This window comes from Aegilops tauschii, chromosome 3 (genome assembly GCF_002575655.3).
Source record: "Aegilops tauschii subsp. strangulata cultivar AL8/78 chromosome 3, Aet v6.0, whole genome shotgun sequence".
In the NCBI taxonomy this organism is placed as follows: Eukaryota; Viridiplantae; Streptophyta; class Magnoliopsida; order Poales; family Poaceae; genus Aegilops; species Aegilops tauschii.
The window spans coordinates 176,938,541-176,958,984 of record NC_053037.3 but is presented as its reverse complement, the minus strand read 5'-3'; the positions used below and the strand labels follow the sequence as shown (position 1 = coordinate 176,958,984).

At 43.9% G+C, this 20,444-nt stretch overlaps 3 protein-coding genes across 3 annotated transcripts; 1 reads left to right on the top strand and 2 right to left on the bottom strand.

Moving 5' to 3' along the window:
* The first annotated feature begins 3,270 nt into the window (after nt 1-3,270).
* Nucleotides 3,271-6,622, top strand: LOC109766927 (probable envelope ADP,ATP carrier protein, chloroplastic). Its single transcript, XM_020325681.3, has 10 exons — nt 3,271-3,804; nt 3,899-3,952; nt 4,655-4,717; nt 4,820-4,876; nt 4,993-5,076; nt 5,203-5,271; nt 5,340-5,452; nt 5,572-5,741; nt 5,937-6,015; nt 6,140-6,622. Exons 1-10 carry the CDS (start codon nt 3,415-3,417, stop codon nt 6,237-6,239), a joined length of 1,179 nt encoding a protein of 392 aa, XP_020181270.1. The 5' UTR covers nt 3,271-3,414; the 3' UTR covers nt 6,240-6,622.
* Nucleotides 6,623-7,668: 1,046 nt separating this feature from the next.
* Nucleotides 7,669-9,258, bottom strand: LOC109766926 (geranylgeranyl diphosphate reductase, chloroplastic). Its single transcript, XM_020325680.4, has one exon. The coding sequence runs from the start codon at nt 9,183-9,185 to the stop codon at nt 7,842-7,844; it is 1,344 nt and encodes a 447-aa protein (XP_020181269.1). The 5' UTR covers nt 9,186-9,258; the 3' UTR covers nt 7,669-7,841.
* Nucleotides 9,259-11,489: 2,231 nt separating this feature from the next.
* LOC109766928 (pre-mRNA-splicing factor SPF27 homolog) lies at nt 11,490-16,289 on the bottom strand. The gene is made up of 7 exons (XM_020325682.3): nt 15,923-16,289; nt 13,716-13,891; nt 12,791-12,874; nt 12,391-12,460; nt 12,174-12,307; nt 12,024-12,082; nt 11,490-11,905 (listed from the first exon to the last, which is right to left on the bottom strand). Exons 1-6 carry the CDS (start codon nt 16,169-16,171, stop codon nt 12,025-12,027), a joined length of 771 nt encoding a protein of 256 aa, XP_020181271.1. The 5' UTR covers nt 16,172-16,289; the 3' UTR covers nt 11,490-11,905; nt 12,024.
* Nucleotides 16,290-20,444: the final 4,155 nt, after the last annotated feature.

Below are 20,444 nucleotides of genomic sequence, written 5' to 3'. Positions count from 1 at the left end.
TGATACTTTCTACTATGAGTAGCCTAAAGAGAATATTGACTAATCTCTACTCTCTATCTCGACTCTTATCTCTATTTTCTACTCTATATATTTATTACTCCTATAAAAATCTCAGTTGGTGGTGATGGTGTGTCTACCTCTGGAAAACGTGAGCCGTTCGATCTACTTGGAACCAACGGCTGAGATGTGTGTGCATAGAGAGATGGCCTTGCCACCGGAGGTATAGCAGATATTTACCCACCTCTGCCACTGTATAAAATATGGAACTACTCATTCCAGCCTCATTTCCTTTCTGGTTCATCTCCTTGCATTCTTGCCGGCGGCGGTGAAGGTTCCTGAAGATGGGGTCCAGACTCTAGAAACCACTACAAAAACTATTCCACCGCCTCTATCTTGGTAAGAGTAGGTGAAATTTTTGAATCGAGCCTTTTAAACTAGAAGGGAGGTAGTAGTACTAATAGCTAACCTTGTTGTGATGACTAGATAGGACATGGCACGCACCTGGACGGAGGAACTAGTCTACATTGTGCATTTAAGTTTTGTCTGAAGTCAATGTACCTCTACTTTGACCAAACTTATAGAAAAATGTATCAACATTCACAATGTCAAATCAATATTTTTATACTCATTATAAAACGTAGTTTTTATACTCATTATAATCAGTATTGTAGATATTGATATTTTTAGTATAAATTTGGTCAAAAACTTTGCAAATGGTTGACAGAAGTAAAAAGGACCAGAGGGAGTATCATGCATGCAGAGTAGTAAAAAAAAATTACTCATTTATAGCCGGTCGAAGTCTCAAAGGGCGCGACCGCGCGAGGGAGGCGAAGGTCGTGGGAGGTGCGATGGTTGACGGAATTAAATGAAGTTACATCCACGCTGAAAAATCCTATAAATGCAGAAACCATCAGAAATAACCCTAGATCATATGTTCCGCCACCGCAAGCCTCTGTAGCCATGAAAAACCAATCTAGACCCCGTTCCGGCACCCTGCCGGAGTGGGAAATCATCATCGGTGGCCATCTTCATCATCCCGGCGGCCACCATGATGAGGAGAGAGTAGTCCACCCTCGGAGCTGAGGGTTTGTACTAGTAGTTATGTGTTTAATCTCTCTCTCTCTCTCTCGTGTTCTTGATTTGGCATGATCTTGATGTATCGTGAGTTTTGTTAATATAGTTGGATCATATGGTGTTTTCCCCTCCCTATCTTGTTGTGATGAATTGAGTTTTCCCTTTGAGATCTCGTTGTTATTGGATTGAATACTTTTATGGATTTGAGAACACTTGATGTATGTCTTGCTATGAATACACGTGGTGACAATGGGGTATCATATTGATTCACTTGATATATGTTTTGGCACTCAACTCGCGGATTCCCAAGGTGACATTGGGGTAATCTATGCATAGGGGTTGATGGACGTTTTCGTCCTTGTTTCTCCGGTAGAAATCTTGGGGTGCTCTTTGAGGTTCTTTGTGTTGGATTGAGTATTATGAATCTGATTTTTTTGATGCATATCGTATAATCAACTCACGGATACTCGCGGTGACATTGTAGTATCTAGGTGACATTAGAGTTGGTTGACGTGTATCATATGGTGTTATTTTAGTACGAAATCTTGGATAGATCGATCGAAAAGAATAGCTTGGTGTTATTTTAGTACGAACTCTAGGATAGATTGATTGAAAAGAATAGCTTTGAGGTGGTTTCGTACCCTACAGACAATTTCTTCTCATGTTCTCCGCTAGATAAGAACTTTGGAGTGATTCTTCATCGCACGTTGAGGGATGGTTATATGATCCAATTATATTAGCATTGTTGAGAGATTGCACCAGCGAAAGTACGGACCCTAGGCCTCATTTTTAAGAATTGCAATACCGTTTGTGCTCCGTTTTATCAATTGCTACCTTGATGTTTTTATTGCTCCTATTACAAAAATCAATATCTACTATTATTACTACACTTTTATCACCATCTCTTCGCCGAACTAGTGCACCTATACAATCTACCATTGTATTCGGTGTGTTGGGGACACAAGAGACTCTTTATTATTTGGTTGCAGGGTTGTTTGAGAGAGACCATCTTCATCCTACGTCTCCCATGGATTGATAAACCTTAGGTCATCCACTTGAGAGAAAATTGCTACTGTCCTACAAAACTCTATGCTTGGAGGCCCAACACGAGTCTACAAGAATAAAGTTGCGTAGTATACATCACCTCACTCTTCCTCTGGCCGTTTTTCGGTTAAGTCTTGTTACCGTGTTTTGTCTTATGGTCCTTCGGTGTCTAAGTTCAAACCCATTTGGTATGCTAGAGTACCTCCGAAGATCAAAATTTTCATGTGGCAGGCGATGAGGGGGCGTCTGCGTGCTGTTGATCAGATTAAGAAACGTCATAGCCCTGGTACGGAGTTCTGCCCTCTTTGTTGGAGCTTGGAGGACACTGACCACATCATGTTTCGTTGTCCGCCGGCGTCTTTGCTGTGGAGCGGTCTCAGGGAGTGGATGGGGTCCCTTGGGCTCTTCTAATTTCTCTGCTCTCCGCGTACTTGCGGCCACCCTGTCTGGTCAGCTCAAGAGACTGTTTTGGTTTGCCTTCTCGGCCATGTGTTGGACCCCGTGGACAACTAGAAAGTAAAAACAAGTTTACTATTGAGCAGGTGTCCCCTAACTCGGCGATTAATGTCATCTTCAAACTGTCCATATTTTTGCAGCAGTGGAAATCTTTGATTAAGGAGGATGAAAAGGCGGCTGTGGCGGCCCTCATCGCTCGTGTGCGTGCATTTGCTACTTCTATCTCCGGGAGGGATCGGGCCAGGTCGTCTTAGCTTGTGCTGCATCTTCTGGTCTACCGTCGTCTTAGTCGGCTTTTTGGTGGGTTCTTTCCCCTGGCCCGCGTGCCATATTGTCCGTTGTGGCCTTTTTATCTTTGCTTGTTGGTTTGATACTTTGCGTGTGCTGGATGGTTGGTTGTTACTCTCGTTGCCTGGTAGCTTTATTAATTTAAAATCGGGCTTCGATCTTTTCTTAAAAAAATTAGAGGTGCTTTAAGGTTCGTACAGACTAGTTTTTTACGCGACCAATCAATCAAACTAATCAAATTCTTTGTATGAGGGTCTGGATGGGATGGACGTGGGCAACCAAACGCGTTTGGTGTCTCTTAAAAAATGTCAGTCGTCGTTTTTGACAGATCCATGCTCGTTTTCCACGCATCTGCGACCCTATTGCTGTCATCACTGCTCAGTCGGTAGTCACTACGAGTGCCGTGCCACTGCCAAATCTCGTTGCCACCGCGGGGTTTAACAACTCGTGCTCCCCTTATCCCCTCCCTCCTCTCCATCCCCACTCCCAAATTCCTCCGATTCCCGCGGGCTCGCAGATCCAGGCAGCCTCCCTCCGCCGAACCACCACCCGATGAGCCACCGGCGAGTGGAGGCATGCGACTCCTGGCGCCCGCCGCCCGTGCCCGGGCACGCGCCTGCTCTCCTCCTCCGCGCGGGTAACCCGTGGGGCCGCTCCTGCCCGCCCTGCGCCTTCGCGTCTCTCTCCGTCCGTGAGGGCGGGGCGGCCGCCGTCAAGGCGGAGGATGTGGGAGAGGAGAAGGAGAGAACGCTGGCTCAGGTGGCAGCGGAGGTCTCCGGGACGAAGGGCAAGATGCCGCCGGTGGCGCAGCTGCTGAAGCACCCCCTGGCGCTGCTGGCGCTGGTGCCCAGCAGCGTCGCGCTCTTCGCGGCCGGCGCCGGGGCGGGCGCCGTCGCCAAGACGGTTACCGCGCCGCTCGACCGCGTCAAGCTCCTCATGCAGGCATGCGGCCTTCTGACCCCGATGCCCCGCGGTTCATGCTGCTTGGGTGTGTAACTGATGTTTCTGACCCGCGTTTCTTCTCTTCTTCTCCCAGACACATAGCGTGCGGATGGCGGGTGAGAGCACCAAGGGAATTGGATTCGTGCAGGTAACAATGCTACATTCTCTTTGGCTCCGTTCCGTTTTGCGTTGCAAATAAAAAATGATGCAAAACATGTGAATTTTGATATGATGATCAATGCATAAATTCAGAACTGCAGCTCAAAGAAAATTTAGGGCTAACTGAAATCCATTGTTGATTATTTTTCAGAAAATTCTTTTTTTGAATGTTCTTCCATACACCTGCAGTCTATGTTAACTGAACAATAATGGATCAGGAATAACGAAAACAAAAAGACCTTATCTGAACTATAAAGAAGTAGGTAACTTAAGATTAAGGGCTAAGATAAAAAGGTCCTTAGTGGGAGATCACAGTTAGAAACTTCAGAATCGCCAAGTCTTGTTTTGCTTTATTTGGCAAGAGCTTGAGCTGATTCTCCATCCTTTATTTTTTCACTTGTATCTATGATGTTGTATTAGTTCAATTATTAATAGATTTGAGATGCTTGTTTGACCAACTGGATAAGCTTAACCATGGAATTACCTGGTTTCCATATCCTCTGTGTCAGGTCATTTTCATTTTCTTTAATACGGATATACGAATATTAACCATTTCTGTTGGATGGATGCATTTTAGAGTTGACAGTCAGAAAATAGGGGAGAAAGGGTGATAACTTTCTTTTAATGCCTTATCGATGAATACTCACATATAAAGGAAATCATGTAACCCGATGCCCCTCCAATTGTGTAGGCTATGGCAGAGATAGGGAAGGAGGAGGGTATAAAGGGTTACTGGAAGGGCAATCTTCCACAGGTGCTTGATATTACCCATCTTGCAAATTGTGATTTTGAGGCTCGTGCATGGTTTATCTTGTGTTCCAGTGCTGACTTGTTTCTTCTGCATAAACTCCTCCAGGTTATCCGCATAATTCCATACAGTGCAGTGCAACTTTTCTCATATGAAGTTTACAAGGTCATAACATCTCCTTGCTACCAATAATCACTTAATCTATTTTATGTTCTTGTGATTGTGAATGTGAGTGTTGTGTTCCTTTTTATTATTCTACAACTTCAATTTATTGTTTTCAGAAAGTATTCCGGAGAAAGGATGGAGAGCTTACTGTATTTGGGAGACTTGCAGCTGGGGCTTGTGCGGGCATGACTTCTACACTTGTAATTTATTTATTTACCTAACTTTCTAGTAAATGGCTGTTCGTTTCTAGTTTCATAGGTCAAAATTACTTGTGTTTCCGTTCATTCTTATTCTGGTCTGAACTTTCTATTTGTACTTGCTGATAGGTGACTTACCCACTCGATGTCCTCCGGCTTAGGCTAGCAGTTCAATCTGGACATAGCACTATGTCACTGGTAATAACTATTACAAACACAAATTTCTGTAGTTCGAAACTGGCATTTCATGATGATTAATTTTGTAGGTTGCTCTGAACATGCTGAGAGAAGAAGGGCTAGCTTCCTTCTATGGGGGCCTTGGTCCATCTCTTATAGGAATTGCACCTTACATTGCTGTAAACTTCTGTGTTTTTGACCTGTGAGATCCTTTCTACTGCATCTTCAATTCTTCATAGTGTATGGTATATAAAATGGTCTCAGATTTCGATAGTTGTCTCACATTTTTGATATATCCAAATCATCATTTCTGTATTGAAGAATGAAGAAATCCGTACCGGAGAAGTACAAGAGTAGACCAGAGACTTCTCTAGCAACTGCTCTTCTTTCAGCAACATTTGCAACTTTGATGTGCTATCCGTTGGACACTGTTAGGAGGCAGATGCAAATGAAAGGCACACCATACAATACAATTTTTGATGCCATTCCAGGTAGCTGAGTGAATTTTGCTACCCTTGCATATGCGGCACAGTAATGCAGCATCTTTTGCTTAGTGCTACATAGCCACCTCAGTGTGTACAATGTTATTTGCCATTTTTCACCATTCTACGTACTCATTAGCAGCTTGGTCTTGTTCACTATTGACCAAATTGAAGCATTTTTGAGTTTTTTTATGCGAAATGCAGGCATTGTGGAGCGTGATGGTCTAGTTGGGCTATACAGAGGTTTTGTGCCAAACGCGCTGAAAAATCTACCAAATAGCAGGTGCTGCTTTTGTTACCATGTCTGTGAAAATATTTAATTGAATTACGGCAACACTGATAGCTAGCATCATGTTTTAACTTGCCATAAAAATTATGTTCTCTCACAAGTTTGTTATGTCATGCAGCATTAAACTCACCGCATTCGACACAATGAAGATCCTGATATCTACTGGGCAAAAGGAACTGGAAAAAATAATGCAAGAAAATCAGGAGAAAACAAGCTAGGAAAATAGCCTTGCACAACCTTAAGGCTCGGGGAGCTGGCATACTACCCCTTTACATGCTCCAATTCTGGATGAATCTCACTTTCCCAGGTCATATTATAGAGTTTAGACAGGCACATATTTGATGTTCCCTTACAAGTTGGTCCTAACTTACAGTGGTTTTTGTACACCTTGCTGCCTGCTGAAGATCGAGGCATTAGAATCAAGCAGGGCAATTAGTTGTTTTTCTTAGTGGCGGCGTGGCTTTAGCTAGCGTTAGTACAAGCATTCACCTTACCTGATATTTATTCGAGTGGAAACATAGATTGACCTCATAAGCTCTCCAGAAAGTTTATCCCAATGTTTTGTAAACAGATCTATGAAATACAATGGAGAGCTTGGATACTGTCCTCTTAACAGGTACACCCTGAGCGTAATACATCCTTGTTCTACAGGGTGTTTACCACAGCACTGCTGTCGCTGTAATACTGGTCTTGTATGCTGAAAGCTTTAGATTTGCCGATGAATGACTCTTAGCTTTAGTTTGGGCACCATCTCTTCTGTAATTTGTTTCTCTTTCAGCTTGAGCTGCATGGCCTTATGCACCATCAGGCGATGAAATGGAAACAAGCAAATGGAGTTTAGGGAGAGGAGAGTATTCCTGACTTTTTTGTATGTCGATGAGAATTGGAGTATTTGTTTGTCTTTCTTCAAGAGCTAGAGTAAAATGAGGTTGGACAAATTGTGTACTGCTATTCCATGATCTAAATATGCTTTTGTGCCTCGTACTGATGTATCATGTGCATGTCAATTGTCATGGTGAAATCGCATTCCAGATCATATTATGAAATGGGGGTTTCTATACTGCTAGAATTGGATGCCACCGGATGATCTGGAATAAGTCTCTCCGGCCTCATCGCACCTGACGGTGTGCGCTCTAACACTAGTGAGGGTGCTGTTCCAGGGATCTGGACAGCGTGTTAGAGCATCTCCAGAAGCTCATCTGATCGTTGTCTATATGAGATCCAGACAACATGAGGCGAAAAACGCTCTTCAGCAGATTGTCTGTAAGATAATCTAGCGCTCGACATTGTAAATATCGGTGGATATTACCTAAGGCCTTTCATAGGATAGGATTTTTAAAGGAAAAATTCCTATGGAGTCCTTTGGTTTGTAGGAATGGATTCCTATTCCTATGTAGGATAAGATCCAATCCTTCAAAGTAAAAATTCCTATCCTATGCATCAAATGGCATCTCTTTCTTTATAGAAATTGAGATGCATGTCATCTTCCTATTCTTACAATATTCCTATCCTATGAATCAAAGAAGGCCTAAATGTCTAAATGTGGACAATCGATACACTATGCAAATGTCAGCACAAGCACAATCTGTGACAAACCGGCCATTTCGCAGGGCAGACGGGTGCAAAGACTGCAAAGTAGCAGCGGCAGATCAAATGGTGCTCGCTCAATGGTGGCATTTCATAAAATTCCCATGTCAAACTTGCATCACATATCGCAAATGCAGAAATTGCACAGCTCATTGTTCACCTCATTATTCAGTACAGTATGGGTACACATTGGCCATTGCTTGCAGAAAGAGAAGAGAAGGGATTTCCTTTCTCTAAGCCTGCAGCAGCTCGAGCCGGCGGAGGCGCTGGACCTCCTTGCCGAGGACGCTGCATCGCACCATGCTGCCGGCGGTGCGCCACAGCAGCTGGAGGTCGGCCCACGGCTCGCCGGGCGCCATCCGCTTGTGCAGGTAGCAGTCGAACGTCCGGCGCTGCACGTGCTCGTCCGCGCACATCTCCACCAGCGCCTCGCGCCCGGCGTTGTCGCCGTAGAACACACGCTGCAGCAGGTCCAGGAACCGGAACGTCAGCAGGAACTCGTCGTCCCACCGCCGCAGGTACCCGCGCCTGATCCCGCCCTCCGTCACCGCGCCCGTCAGCCGCCACTCCTTGGCCATCGCCTGCCCGCACAGCCGCCCGGACTTGGCCGCGAAGTAGATGCCCTCGCCGGAGCACCGGGTCACGTACCCCGCCGCGTCGCCGACCAGGGCCACGCGCCCCACCACGCGCCGCGGCCGCGGGTGCTCCGGGATCGGGTGCGCCTCCACCTTGATCACGCGCCCCCCGGCGATCTTGGGCCCCGCCCGCGCCCGGATGCCCGACTGCAGCTTCTTGATCTCCGGCTTGGCGGCCACGGTGCCGGTCCCGACGGCCACGTGGTCGCACTTGGGGAACACCCAGCCGTAGAAGTCCGGGGACACGTCCCCGCCCACGTACATCTCCGCGAGGTCGTCGTAGTACTCCATGGCCTTGTCGGGGAGCCGGATGCGCTCCTGGAAGGCGATGGCCGTCGAGTAGTCGCCCGCGCCGACCTCCCGGGCGACCCGGCTGTTCGCGCCGTCCGCGCCCACGACGGCGTCGACCTCAAGGACGCTCCGAGTGGGTGAGGGGCCGTCGCCGGACGAGATGTAGTGGACGAGGTACGGGTCGCTGGGGCCCGTGGGGAGGGACAGCGAGGTAACGAGGCCCGGGACGAGGGTGGCGCCGGCGTCGGCGGCGCGGGTGCGGAGAAAGGAGTCGAGCACCTCGCGGCGGAGCATGGGGATATGGGCGCCGGGGGGGAGCGACCGCCCGAAGTCGGCGGCGAGGTTGGAGGGGGAGAGGACGCGCATGCGGGTGACACGGCGGTCCACGAGCCCCAGCGGGATGGCAAACTCGTCGAGCATGCAGAGCGGGATGGCGCCGCCGCAGGGCTTGGCCCCCGCGGGACTGCGCTCCAGGAGGAACGCCTGGGCGCCTGCAGAAGCCAGCGCCTCGGCCGCCGACGCGCCGGCCGGGCCGCCGCCCACCACGGCCACGCGCAGCGGGCGCGCAGGCGCGGAGTGGGAGGAAGAGTAGGAGCAGGAGATGGAGAGGCGAGCTGGGGAGTGGCAGACTGCGGCGGCCATGGTCGCCATGGTCCCCTTGGCCTGTGGGCGAATGTGGGTATGAGATTTGGGTGCTTGGTGGGTTGGAGTGGAGTGGAGCTACACTGACCGCCGACGGCGATGAATCTAGGGCCCAGCTGGCGCTATGATTTGAAAACCAAAAGTAGACCCGCATGTCAGTGAGTAAGACAAGAAACAGGATGCCTTAAAACATCAGCTTGCTGTATTATAGACTATAAATAAGAGGAAGTGACAATGACACGTCCCTTAAGTACATTTAGGGGATGTTAAAAAAGAAGCATTTAGCTTAAGAGGAAGGGACAATGACATGTCTCCGTCGGTTTCCAATCACCCATATACCAAATAAATGCATGTTAAATAATCAGTGAGTATCGAGCATATAGTACTCTTTTTCGTTCTGAAATAATAGAAGTCTAAATTTGTTCTAAGTCAAACTTATTTACGTACAATATTGTATGAGGAAGTAGAAAAAAGAAAGAGTTGGGACTGACTATGTGTACGTTGATTGGTTTTTTCATTGTGTAGATCACTTTTTTGGGCTGTCATATCTCCATCCAACGGCCAGGATCGTATGTCATTGTTGATTTTCTTCCTTCCGAGCTGTCTCCCAACCTGGCCCCATCCGCCGAACTCCGCCCCCACGACCGGCAGGCGTTGCCGCACGCCACCTCGCCCTCCCCTTGACCACTCATCATCGACGCGCTTGCCATGGTCCAACGCCACCCCTCTAAGCCCCCTTCACTGATCCCCTATTTCAGTATCGGCAACCCCACACTTGTTAACCTGCTTCCTCGCTTCTGTCTAGGACACCACAGCTCGCTGCCGCTCACAACGCCATTCCCTTCTCCAGCGAGGTCCTGGCTTGACCTCGAGCTCCCCCATGGCCTCCTTTCTTTGAAGGCTAAATCGACTTATGCCAAAAGAATGTCAAGTAACTTACATATAGCCAATGCTTGACAGTGAGAAACAGGTTCCACATGCAGGAAAATTTTGAAGGCTATTTTATAGCGATTCCGAGTTTGCACACAGGCTCTGGAGCCTCCATGATTTTTAGCGGCCGCCTCCATAACGATTTTGGCGATCTATATTTTGCATATTCTATTAGAGTTGCTCCTATGTGTCATTGTTGCATGCAAATGAGTGAGAGGAGGGAGCTTCCGCATGGGAAGGCGTCCATGCCAGTGGCGGAGCGTGAAACAAACTGAAGAACGGGCCTACAACATTCTCATTAGGCCAACTTTTACTATTGGGCCAAATCCAGACTAAATCATGAAAGAAAATCCAGAGAATATGACGGGCTATGGCCCTGTTTAGTCCTTACAAGGATCCGCCCATGATCCATGCGATGCCGCTATGTAGTGGTGTTCTTGTATCTTATATCCATCAATGATTCAATGTCAATCTATGTAAAGGGCATATGCCTTTTTGATATGTGAATTTGTTTTCTTTACTTCATTCATTTATTCTATATGCATATCCTACTTAAACATTGATGTGTTGCTCATACTGCCATCCTCCATGCTTTGTGTTTTGATAATATAGCAACTTGCCTATTCTGTTATATAAAAAAAGGGCAGTCCGGTGCACGTAGCTCCTGCTTGCGCTATAGTACAAATTTGTTTAACACCATTTATTCAGGCCTGCCTGCCTGATTGCATGTTAGATATTGAAGAAATGTCTCAACCATCTAGCAATAATTTCATAACACAAGAATTTTAGTCCCTTATGTTCCTACAGATATTTTTCTCGAGCTAGCTATTGCTACTGGTTGCTATCACGGGAATGAACAAGGCAATCACAATAGGAAACTGAAATGTTTGTCAAATTTGTATCTTATTATCCACCAATGTCAATAAGTAGTAGGCACCTGATACCTCTCTACTAATGGTTGTTCACAGGTGAAATTGGAATGCTGAGAATACTATGAAACAACCACAAACACATGCCCATCCAGTTGATAATCGCACAAGAAACGGAACACATCTCCTATCATTTTACTGAAATAAGAGGGCACAAACCACAAAAATAATGCATAGTTCTCTTGAATGTTACTTTTTACAATTGAACTATAAATTATTCATGCAAAACATAATAAACTCTATATGTAACTACAATTTTCACATTATATCATACAAGTACCACATGATGATTCTAACTAGTATTATTAAATGTTAATCCTGCATATTACTATTAATTCCCTCAACAACACACGGGGTATCATCTAGTTTGTAACACAACCTTAGCCGTCGCATGCTAAGTTTTCCAATATAAGCGTATAGCAGTTACCAGCCTACGAACCCAACAGCAACAAAGTAAGGCAATCAATCAAGTCTTAGAAGGCGACATAGTGAACAGGCTATTTGAAACAAGATACAGCGGTTCATGACATTTTCTGAAATAAGCAGAGCTAAATAGACGAAACATTCAGCTGACACTTCCATGTTACAGTACAAATTTACACCCTGAAAAGTTGATACCCATTTGCGATCAACAAAAGAGATGGGCATTCTGATTCTCTCTCTTGTCACAGAACAATACATGCGTTTAAGCTGTTTCTCTACCAGGTGACCAGGTGTCCACCAGCACATGCCATCACGTTGCATAACGCACATTCCACAATGGCCGTTGTCAACGGAACAGCCAGGTGTGGGTCAGGTAAGCATAGTGGCTACTGGAACCTCTAGCTGACATCTCATGGAGCCACAGCTTCTGCCTTCCTACATCTGTATCTGCAGAAACATCTAACTTGTCAACAGAATGAACACATACTGTGCAATGGCAACTGAATTTAATCGTAAGGCAAATTGAAAAATACTACACTTTTAAGAACAGAATAACATATTGTACCTCAAATCCCTACTGATGCTTGTGGGTTAGTTTCATTGCCACCAGCCATTGGCATTCCCCTGTAAAGAAGTTTGGCACACAACTCATAAAGAGAGGGAGAGAATGAGGGAGGGAGGGCAGGGGAGGGAAGGGAGGGAAGGGAGATCATACTGTTCTTTAGCTTCAAGTTTAAGCAGATCAATTTGATTCTGCAGATCAACACAGGCAGCTTGAATAGCTATGTTTTTCTGACACAGTTCCTGCCATTCTACTGTCAACGCATGGAGTTGTCCACCAGTGTTTTGCTGGTCAAAAACAGAATATCACTTGCCTGTACAGTATGGTCATGCTGATTCAGATTTAGGACGGGAGTTGAAAAGTATGTTACCTGATGAAATTTCCTCTCACGGTTGACAGTTTCTATCTTTTCATTGTATTCCAGAGTCATTTTTTGTGTCCTACAAAGTACCAAGTTATCACATACTTCCAGCATTATAACTAGTATATCTACTTTTTAGATACCATGTACACATGCACAATAATAAAGCATATGTATGACATGAATACATCTAAGTGATTCAGAATCCAGTGGATGCCTAAGCTACATGAACACTGATGCATCACACACGTGAGACAGCTAGAAACACATTGGTTTTGCGTCACCTTCAATGTAGGATAGTACTGATGACACAGCCCACAAACCGAACAGTGTCAAATGAAATGCAAGGAAAACAGGACAAGATGTAAGTGATACAGCACTGTAAGGACATATGGACAGAACAAATTACCTAGACAAAACTGATTCCATTTTTCTGTTCTGGAGCTTCCAAACCTCAACACCGTGCTTCAGCATAAGCTCCAAATTCTCAATCCTGTAACACTAACTTCATTTCAAAAACGATAGAAATATATTTGACAATAATAGCAGACCATAGATGGTAAGAACCATATGCATATGGTGAAACACAAAAACACCTAAATAAAGTGTATACTACAATTGAGGCTAAGAAATTCAAAGCCTATGCCAATCATAACTATAAAGCAAAATCGGAGAATGCATTGTCTACAATGTCGTTATTATTGTCTACAACCACGAGCACTACGCTACCTCCCATACTAACGATGATTACTATAGTACATATAAGAGAATCAGCTCTTGCATAACAATTTACTTGTCATTTCAAACAGACTGCAGAACTCTTTGTTAAAGAGTCTGTCCTTTTGAATTTAATTTTTATTTGGTCGTAATATTTGGAAACCTATACTCTTCACGGTATTGAAAGCTTACAGACTATAACAGTGAATGGAACAACATTGGTATAGTTACTAAAAAGAAAGACAGCAAGACATGACACAGCAAGACACTGGCCAATGTGATCCTATCATGATCTGATGCAGCAAAGTGCAACTACTGCTTGAATTATGGCAGTCAATTGTAGTTCAGTATCATGTGGGTTTAGCTTATTACTTGATGCAATTTTGGACGGGAAAAGTTTCATGAATGTCCTGACCACAGACCCAAAAAAAATTCCCTATGGGAGTTATTTTGCTTTAATACAACTTTATAATAACATTCATATTTATAACTTAAAAATGTTACAAACAGACTGCCATAGTGGCCACTTAGAGCTATCAATGTGTATATCTATTATAGCAATGTCGATTCAGAACACATGATTCCTCAAAATGCAAATATGCAATAAGCAGCCTTACCGCACAATTTGATGCTGCAGCTGGCTCTGGGCATTCCGTAAAGCCTGCCTCCAAGCAAGAACATCATTTCTCTTGTTCGCTGGGGGTGGCTCCAAACCATAGCGGGACATCTCCATGGTAGCAGGTGGCTTGCCAGCTCTAACACGTTCGTACTCTTTCGCAAGCATAGGATGATTCTAAAACAAAAATGCTAAATGAGAACATGACATATTTTACATTCAAACAACAAATCCAAATATCAAAAACAAGCAAGAAGTAGGTCTCCTGTTTTACATTATATGCATACAAGAAAAACGCTGACCATTTAGTTACATAAACGTACATACAAACGCATCTATTGTGCAACAAATTTACAGTTTATCAAAACTTGTTTGTGTTAAGTAACATCAGATATGCAATTTATGTTGGGCATGTCCGTTCATGTATGTATACGAAACACTTGACTACTCAGCTTACTGAACTGCTAAGACATATAAGGTGTTGCAAACAAATGAAGAAAAAGCCTAACTACACAGTACACACACTAATAGTTGTGTTCAGAGACACATCCAAACATAACATAACTGCTCGATGAGGTCCAACATAGATGTAGTTCCTAGCTGGTTTTTAGTTTGCAAATACTTCCGGCTGTTCATTAGGCAACAGTTCCACCAAATTTGTGTTTTAGTTGCTTACCGGCAGTGGCATTAGAGAGTGTGGCACATGACTGACAGAGGAGAAACTTTCTAAAAACATGGTACAAACTCCCCATGTTCTATGTGCATGGAGCTAATACAACATCTATTTTAGATAGTAAGAACTCTGCAATTCAAAGTGAGAATGTCTTCTCAATCTAGCTATCGTTCAGCTACGTGTGAGGTTTTTCTGTAAGAAAATTGCTCAGTGTATGCTCCAAGCACTAAAATTTACCACCTCTAGTCATACAATTGAATGTCTAAAATAGTGTGTTAATCTTGGTGCAGATTGCTTGTAATTTTAGCTTGATGCATACAGCAGAAGGGATGAACTAATGTACCAGATTTTGAAATGGTTTGCACCTACTTACAATACAAAATACTAATTTATATAATACCGAGGACAATAAGTGCATGCTTCCAGCTTAGTGGAAGTATGCGACAACGAAAAACAATAATATTTTAAGCAGGTTCAGCCTTTCTCCAGCCATTACAATATGAAAGGAATGAACTTCGTAGCTAAACAACGTGACAGCCTACACTAGGGTCCGAAAATTCAACAGCAATCTTCATCAGACAATACAGCAAAATTACTTCATTTTTTTACACAAATCAATTAGAATTCATAGTGTTCTTTAATGTTCAACAGCAAAAGGTGCATATTTCATCTTAAATGGTTCAACGTTGATCCCATCAAAACAGCTATTCACTGTTGATAGGGAAAACATCCAGCGGTAATTTGCTCTTGAAATCAAATTCGTAGTACTTTTCAACTAAATTGTCTGATACAGGTTTATAGCAATAGCACAGAGTGATTGGTTGAATGAAAAATTGAGAACGTAAGATATCCTTAAGCATACACCAACCATATAAGACTGAACCAACATAGTTGAGTCCTTTCTTCTGGGTAACTGAGTGTGGTATTCTGCAACGTTGTTCCCCGAGTACGCATCCGACAGGGAAAATTTATTTCAGACCAGTCCTACCTACGACTCCCAATTCCATATGACAACCTATCAGCCTACAGCTCCCAATTGCATATGACAACGTACTAGCCTACAACTCCCAATTGCATATGGTAACCTCTTAGCCTACAGCTCCCAATTGCATATGGCAACCTCTTAACCTACAGCTCCCAATTGCATATATAGTCCTCGAAAGAGCTATTTCCCAGCTAAAGTCGTGATGATGCTGGAATAATTTGTAAACAACCTAAACATTAAAGGCCTGTTCGGACTCCCTCCTGCTCTCCAACTCCGCTCCGGAGCGGAGCAACATGCAGTGTTAATTTGAGGAGCTGCTAATACGGTACTCCACCCGCTCCGCTCCCGAGTGGAGGAGTGGAGGGCTACCGAACACAGCCTAACTATGTCGAAACTCCAAAAGCTAAAATAAAAAAGAAATAAAACCTCAGTGCAATCCTTCTAAGCAGTATACAAGTATAAATCTTCGGCGGCTTGGCCCTAATTGTCTCCTCAGACCGCTAAGCGTTGGATCAGCGTCCTAAAAACAATAGAGGGCGCAAGAACCCACCTCGAATCCAATGATGGGAACGGGGGGCAAGTCACGGAGGAAGTCGGCGGGCTTGCGGTGAGCCCGGCGCATCTCCTCCTCGACGAGGCGGTCAACCTCGCGCTTCACCGCAGGGTCGCCGTAGTCCCCGTCGATGTAGGGCAGCGCGTCCACCGTCTCAGCGTCCGGAGGCGGGCGCCAAGGCACACCCGCAGCCTCGGACGGTGGCGCCTCCAGCATAAGCACCTCCCTCGTCGCCGACGAGGCCATCACGGCGGCCGCGCGTGAGCAGGTAGCCGCGAGCCAGAGAGAGAGGGAGCGGGCGCGGTGTAGGTTAGGGCGTCGCGCCGGGGATCAATGGGGCTGGAGGAAGAAGCTCAACGCGCATGGGCCGCTTTGCGTTTTGGGCTACGTAGGTCATTAAATGTTTTCAACCGAGAGCGAGCAGAGAGACGCGCGTTCGTGGGTACCACTCGGCGGCGTTTAAGGCCCAGTTCTTTGGGCGGCTTTTCCATAAAGCCGTTCCACCCAGCCTCTTAAGCCCTTCTCAAAAAAAAAAAACCCCAGCCTCTTAAGCAGCTCTTTCATATTTTTTTCCGCTTCTCAACTAGTAAGGGATAAACTCCACTAAAAAAATAGTAAGGGATAAACGACCACATGACACATGTGGTAAGCAATCCAAACAATTAAAAAAATAAGGAATAAACGAGCTTAGATTAAAAGAAAATTCTCGCAGAAAAAAGATTTTAAAAAAATGTTCATGTTTTAATAGTTTATAAATTTTTAAAATATCATGATTTTAAAAAAGTGAATGTGATAAAAATAAAAACACAAAAACCAAAGACAGAGCAAAACTTAGCGGAAAAACATAGAAAAAATAAACACAAACAAAAACTACCCTGGAAAAACCAACCTTCTAGAAGGCTCTCAAGACGGTGGGGAAAAATCTACCTGTGCCAGCCCACATAGGAGACTACTAGCACATATGCCCATGCGTTGCAGCGGGAGAGATATTTCTTTGCGAGAAGCAATGGGAGAGATAATTGATGTGTCCATAAAAACGATCTCCATAGCGGTGCGACGGAGAGAGGAGTTGTGGTCTTCTCACGGGTCATGTTTGTCCCGCGAGATCTTGATAGTGTTGGGTTAGTCGGCGTGGCAGCAACCATCCAACTCGTGCCTTTTTTTTCCTCCGGGCCCGCCTTTGTCTCGGGGTTTTTTCTGCCTCCTCATTTGGTAGCTATGCGGCGACCTTCGAGGCATGGTTGTTTCGACCACTCTCTCTTACGATGGCATAACCGGATGGATTACTAATTCTAGCTCATAAATCCCGTTTCATAGTGCATAATCAGACATCAATGTCCCTTCTTTATTAGAGTTTATTCTCTTTTATTATTTTAACGCTCACGTGCCCACAATTTTTTTATTCGAGCCAAACCAAAATATTATCTTTTATTGGCCCAAGAAAAAAATTGCTCCGTCGGACGACCTAGTAGGGGAGTGCGCCTAAGGCCCAATACTGCCTGTGCGACGGAGCAATTTTTTTTCTTGGGCCAACTACATGGGGGCTACTATATGACGCTAGTTGCGTAAAATAGCACGTGGGACGCATATCAGTTCGTGTATGGACCAGCACACTGGTAGGCTCCAAGACGACTTGTGTTTGTAAGGCATAAAAAATCCAAAAAATGATGAGTTGAAGGATCGAAATCATGCCCTCAAAGACCTGCCTACGTGTTGCTAGCCACTCGAAGAGACAAGTCCAACCAACCAATGGCCAGCTCAAACATTTAAGATCATACTCCAATGTCAGATTGGAAACAATTTTTGTTTTTTATTTTTTTCTAAAATATAAATTGCTGAATATTCTTGGAAACATTAATAATTTTGAAAATCCCAAACATTTTTTTGAAATTATTTACATTTTTAAAAATACAAAACAAAATTTGAAACAGTCAAAATTCGGAATTTTATTTGAAAACATGACCTTTTATAATAACTTGAAAAATTAATAATTCATGATTTTTTAAAAAGGAAACATATTTTGAACATTCAAAATAATTTTTTAAAATGTGTTTCTTTAAACTTGGCAATGCAGACATTTCACTAAAACAAGATTTTTTTTTGTATTTGGAACATTTTTAAAATGCAATTTTTGTGGAAAATCTCGAACAACTTTGGAAATCACAAAGAAAAAATGGAACTTTTTTAAAAATGGAATTTTGGAATGAAAATAAAGATTTAATTTTCAGAACATTTTTGAAACTGGATATATTTGAAAATTCTGAAATTTTGTAAAACATTTAATTTTTCTGATATTATGAACTTTTTTGAAAATTTTGAATTTATGAAAAGAAAAATAGAAAGAAAAGAAAAAAGAAAAATAGAAACATAACACAGAACAAAAAAGAAAACAGTTCAGCCCAGCTTGGGCGCAATGTGCGAATTGGCGACTATTTTGGAATGAGAATAAAGATTTAATGTTCTGAACATTTTTTAAAACGAAATATATTTTAAAATTCTAAATATTTTTTAAAAACTCGAATTTTTATGATATTTGTGAACTTTTTGCAAAACATTGAATTTACGAAAAAAGGGAAAGAAAAATAAACTTGAAAGGAAAAAATACAAAAGAAACAAGATAGAAAAAGTGAAAGAAACGGAAAAAGAAAAACAGAAACATAGCACAAAACAAAACAAAAAAGTTCAGCCCAGCTTGGGCGCCTTGTGCGAATTTGCACCAATTTGATGATCGTTGCGATAAATGGGGTTTCCCCACCCGAGTGTGCATGAAAATAACTGGGCTGGCTTTGTTGGGCCACACTGTGGGCAATCATGTACGAAATTCTGGCTTTTTTCCTGAGACGAAGGGACAAAAATTTAGTACCGCCTCGAATAGAAAAAATATCTTTTCGGTGGTGAACGGATGAAAAAATTGGAGAAACGCACCTTGCTTTATTAGTAGGTGTAGATGTAGATATAGATATAGATTGCCTCGAGCTATGAGCCTACATATTGCTTAAGGCGCCAAATAGGAAATTGCAACCAAGCGAGCAGAGACGCGTTCACACACACAACATGACTAGGCTCTGGCTCACAACCTCTTTTCTCTTACTCACAATCATGAAGCCTTTCACGCTTCAGCCTGTCCATGAGCTTTTGGGTTTCTGTCTCTCGCCATCGGTAACGATGGTGGCACTGGTTGCGAGCCATCGTCCTCTGCTACATAGACTCATATGCCATGTGCTCGCCTCATGCAGCGGCGAACTAGCGATCGCAGTGCTAGTCGCACCCAACGATAACCGACTCGGGTGTTGCCCTAACGTAATGGCGACTCTTGTGGAGAAGTATTTGAGACTCCCAACATCACTTGACCAGTCGATAGATTTCCAATTCGAACATATTGTCACCAAGATGAAAAGAAGATAAGGAATGGAGGGTACTAAGTAGTGAACAGAGAAAAGTTCTAGTAAAATCAATGTGCCAAGCATACTCTATAAGAGTTTTTTAGCTGTCCGTGAAGATGTGCAAGAAGATTATTGTTGGCACTAAAACCGTCTGATCTCGGGTAGGGGGTCCCGAGCTGTGGATCTGAGAACAATGGGTAACAGGAGACAAGGGAAACAATGTTTAGCCAGGTTCGGGCCCTCTCGAAGAGGTAAAATCCTACGTCTTGCTTTGATTGTATTGATGATGGAGTATCGAGTACAAGACGATCTACCTCGAGATCGTATGTTGTGTTCTAAACCCTAAGGCTAATAATTGTGAGTGTGTCCCTATGGACTAAAACCCTACGATTTATATATGCATCGGGGGTATCTAGGGTTACATATGGTCGGTTGCCAATTAGGAATAAACACGCCGACGGTTGGAGTTGTCCTTGAAGTACACGCCAAGTCTTCGGTAGTGTCTGTCTTGATCACGCCCGGATTCAAGGCTTCTAGAGTCCTTCCTTGTTGAGATCGGCGGGCCGTAAGCTCGGCCCATGGACTGTGGGCCACCTAGGCAGGTACCCCCTAGTCCAGGACACCGCTAGTAGCCCCTGGACCTGTCTTTGAAGCCGAGGACGGAAATTCCATCCTCGGACTAACGTTTCTGGCTTGAAGTCTTCGGCTTGGCGGGCGAGTTCTTTCTCTAGCTGGCTTTAATGTAGATCCGAGATCTTTCTTATTAAAAGCAATTTTTGAGCTTCCCCTTAACGGGATTGCCCACTGACCACATGTTGAATGCGCGGGTTTACTCCCAGAGGGGGGTGAACGGGAGATTTTCAGACATTCGTGAAACTCTGATGAATTTGAAAGAGATCTGAGTGAAGGAATAGAAACGAGAGCGAGACTAATTCATCACAGAAACATAGAGCATGCATACAAGATACATACAAGTGAAAAACATGTAATCATACAATCATATAAGCATATAGAAGATGAATTGAAGAAATAAGAAACAACATGATGAAGTCTTCAGTTCAAATGCTTCAGAGAGTAGATCACAAATTCTTCAGCAGAGAATAACTAAAATTAAAGGGTGAGGAATTTGAAACCAG

Coding starts and splice junctions, on each gene's coding strand:
- LOC109766927 (XM_020325681.3), top strand. CDS start 3,415: ATGAGCCACCGGCGAGTGGAGGCATGCGACTCCTGGCGCCCGCCGCCC. Junction 4,718..4,819: donor GGAAGGGCAATCTTCCACAG/GTGCTTGATATT, acceptor AAACTCCTCCAG/GTTATCCGCATAATTCCATA. Junction 5,077..5,202: donor CGGGCATGACTTCTACACTT/GTAATTTATTTA, acceptor ACTTGCTGATAG/GTGACTTACCCACTCGATGT.
- LOC109766926 (XM_020325680.4), bottom strand. CDS start 9,185: ATGGCGACCATGGCCGCCGCAGTCTGCCACTCCCCAGCTCGCCTCTCC.
- LOC109766928 (XM_020325682.3), bottom strand. CDS start 16,171: ATGGCCTCGTCGGCGACGAGGGAGGTGCTTATGCTGGAGGCGCCACCG. Junction 12,461..12,790: donor ATGGAATCAGTTTTGTCTAG/GTAATTTGTTCT, acceptor GGTACTTTGTAG/GACACAAAAAATGACTCTGG. Junction 12,308..12,390: donor GTGAGAGGAAATTTCATCAG/GTAACATACTTT, acceptor GTTTTTGACCAG/CAAAACACTGGTGGACAACT.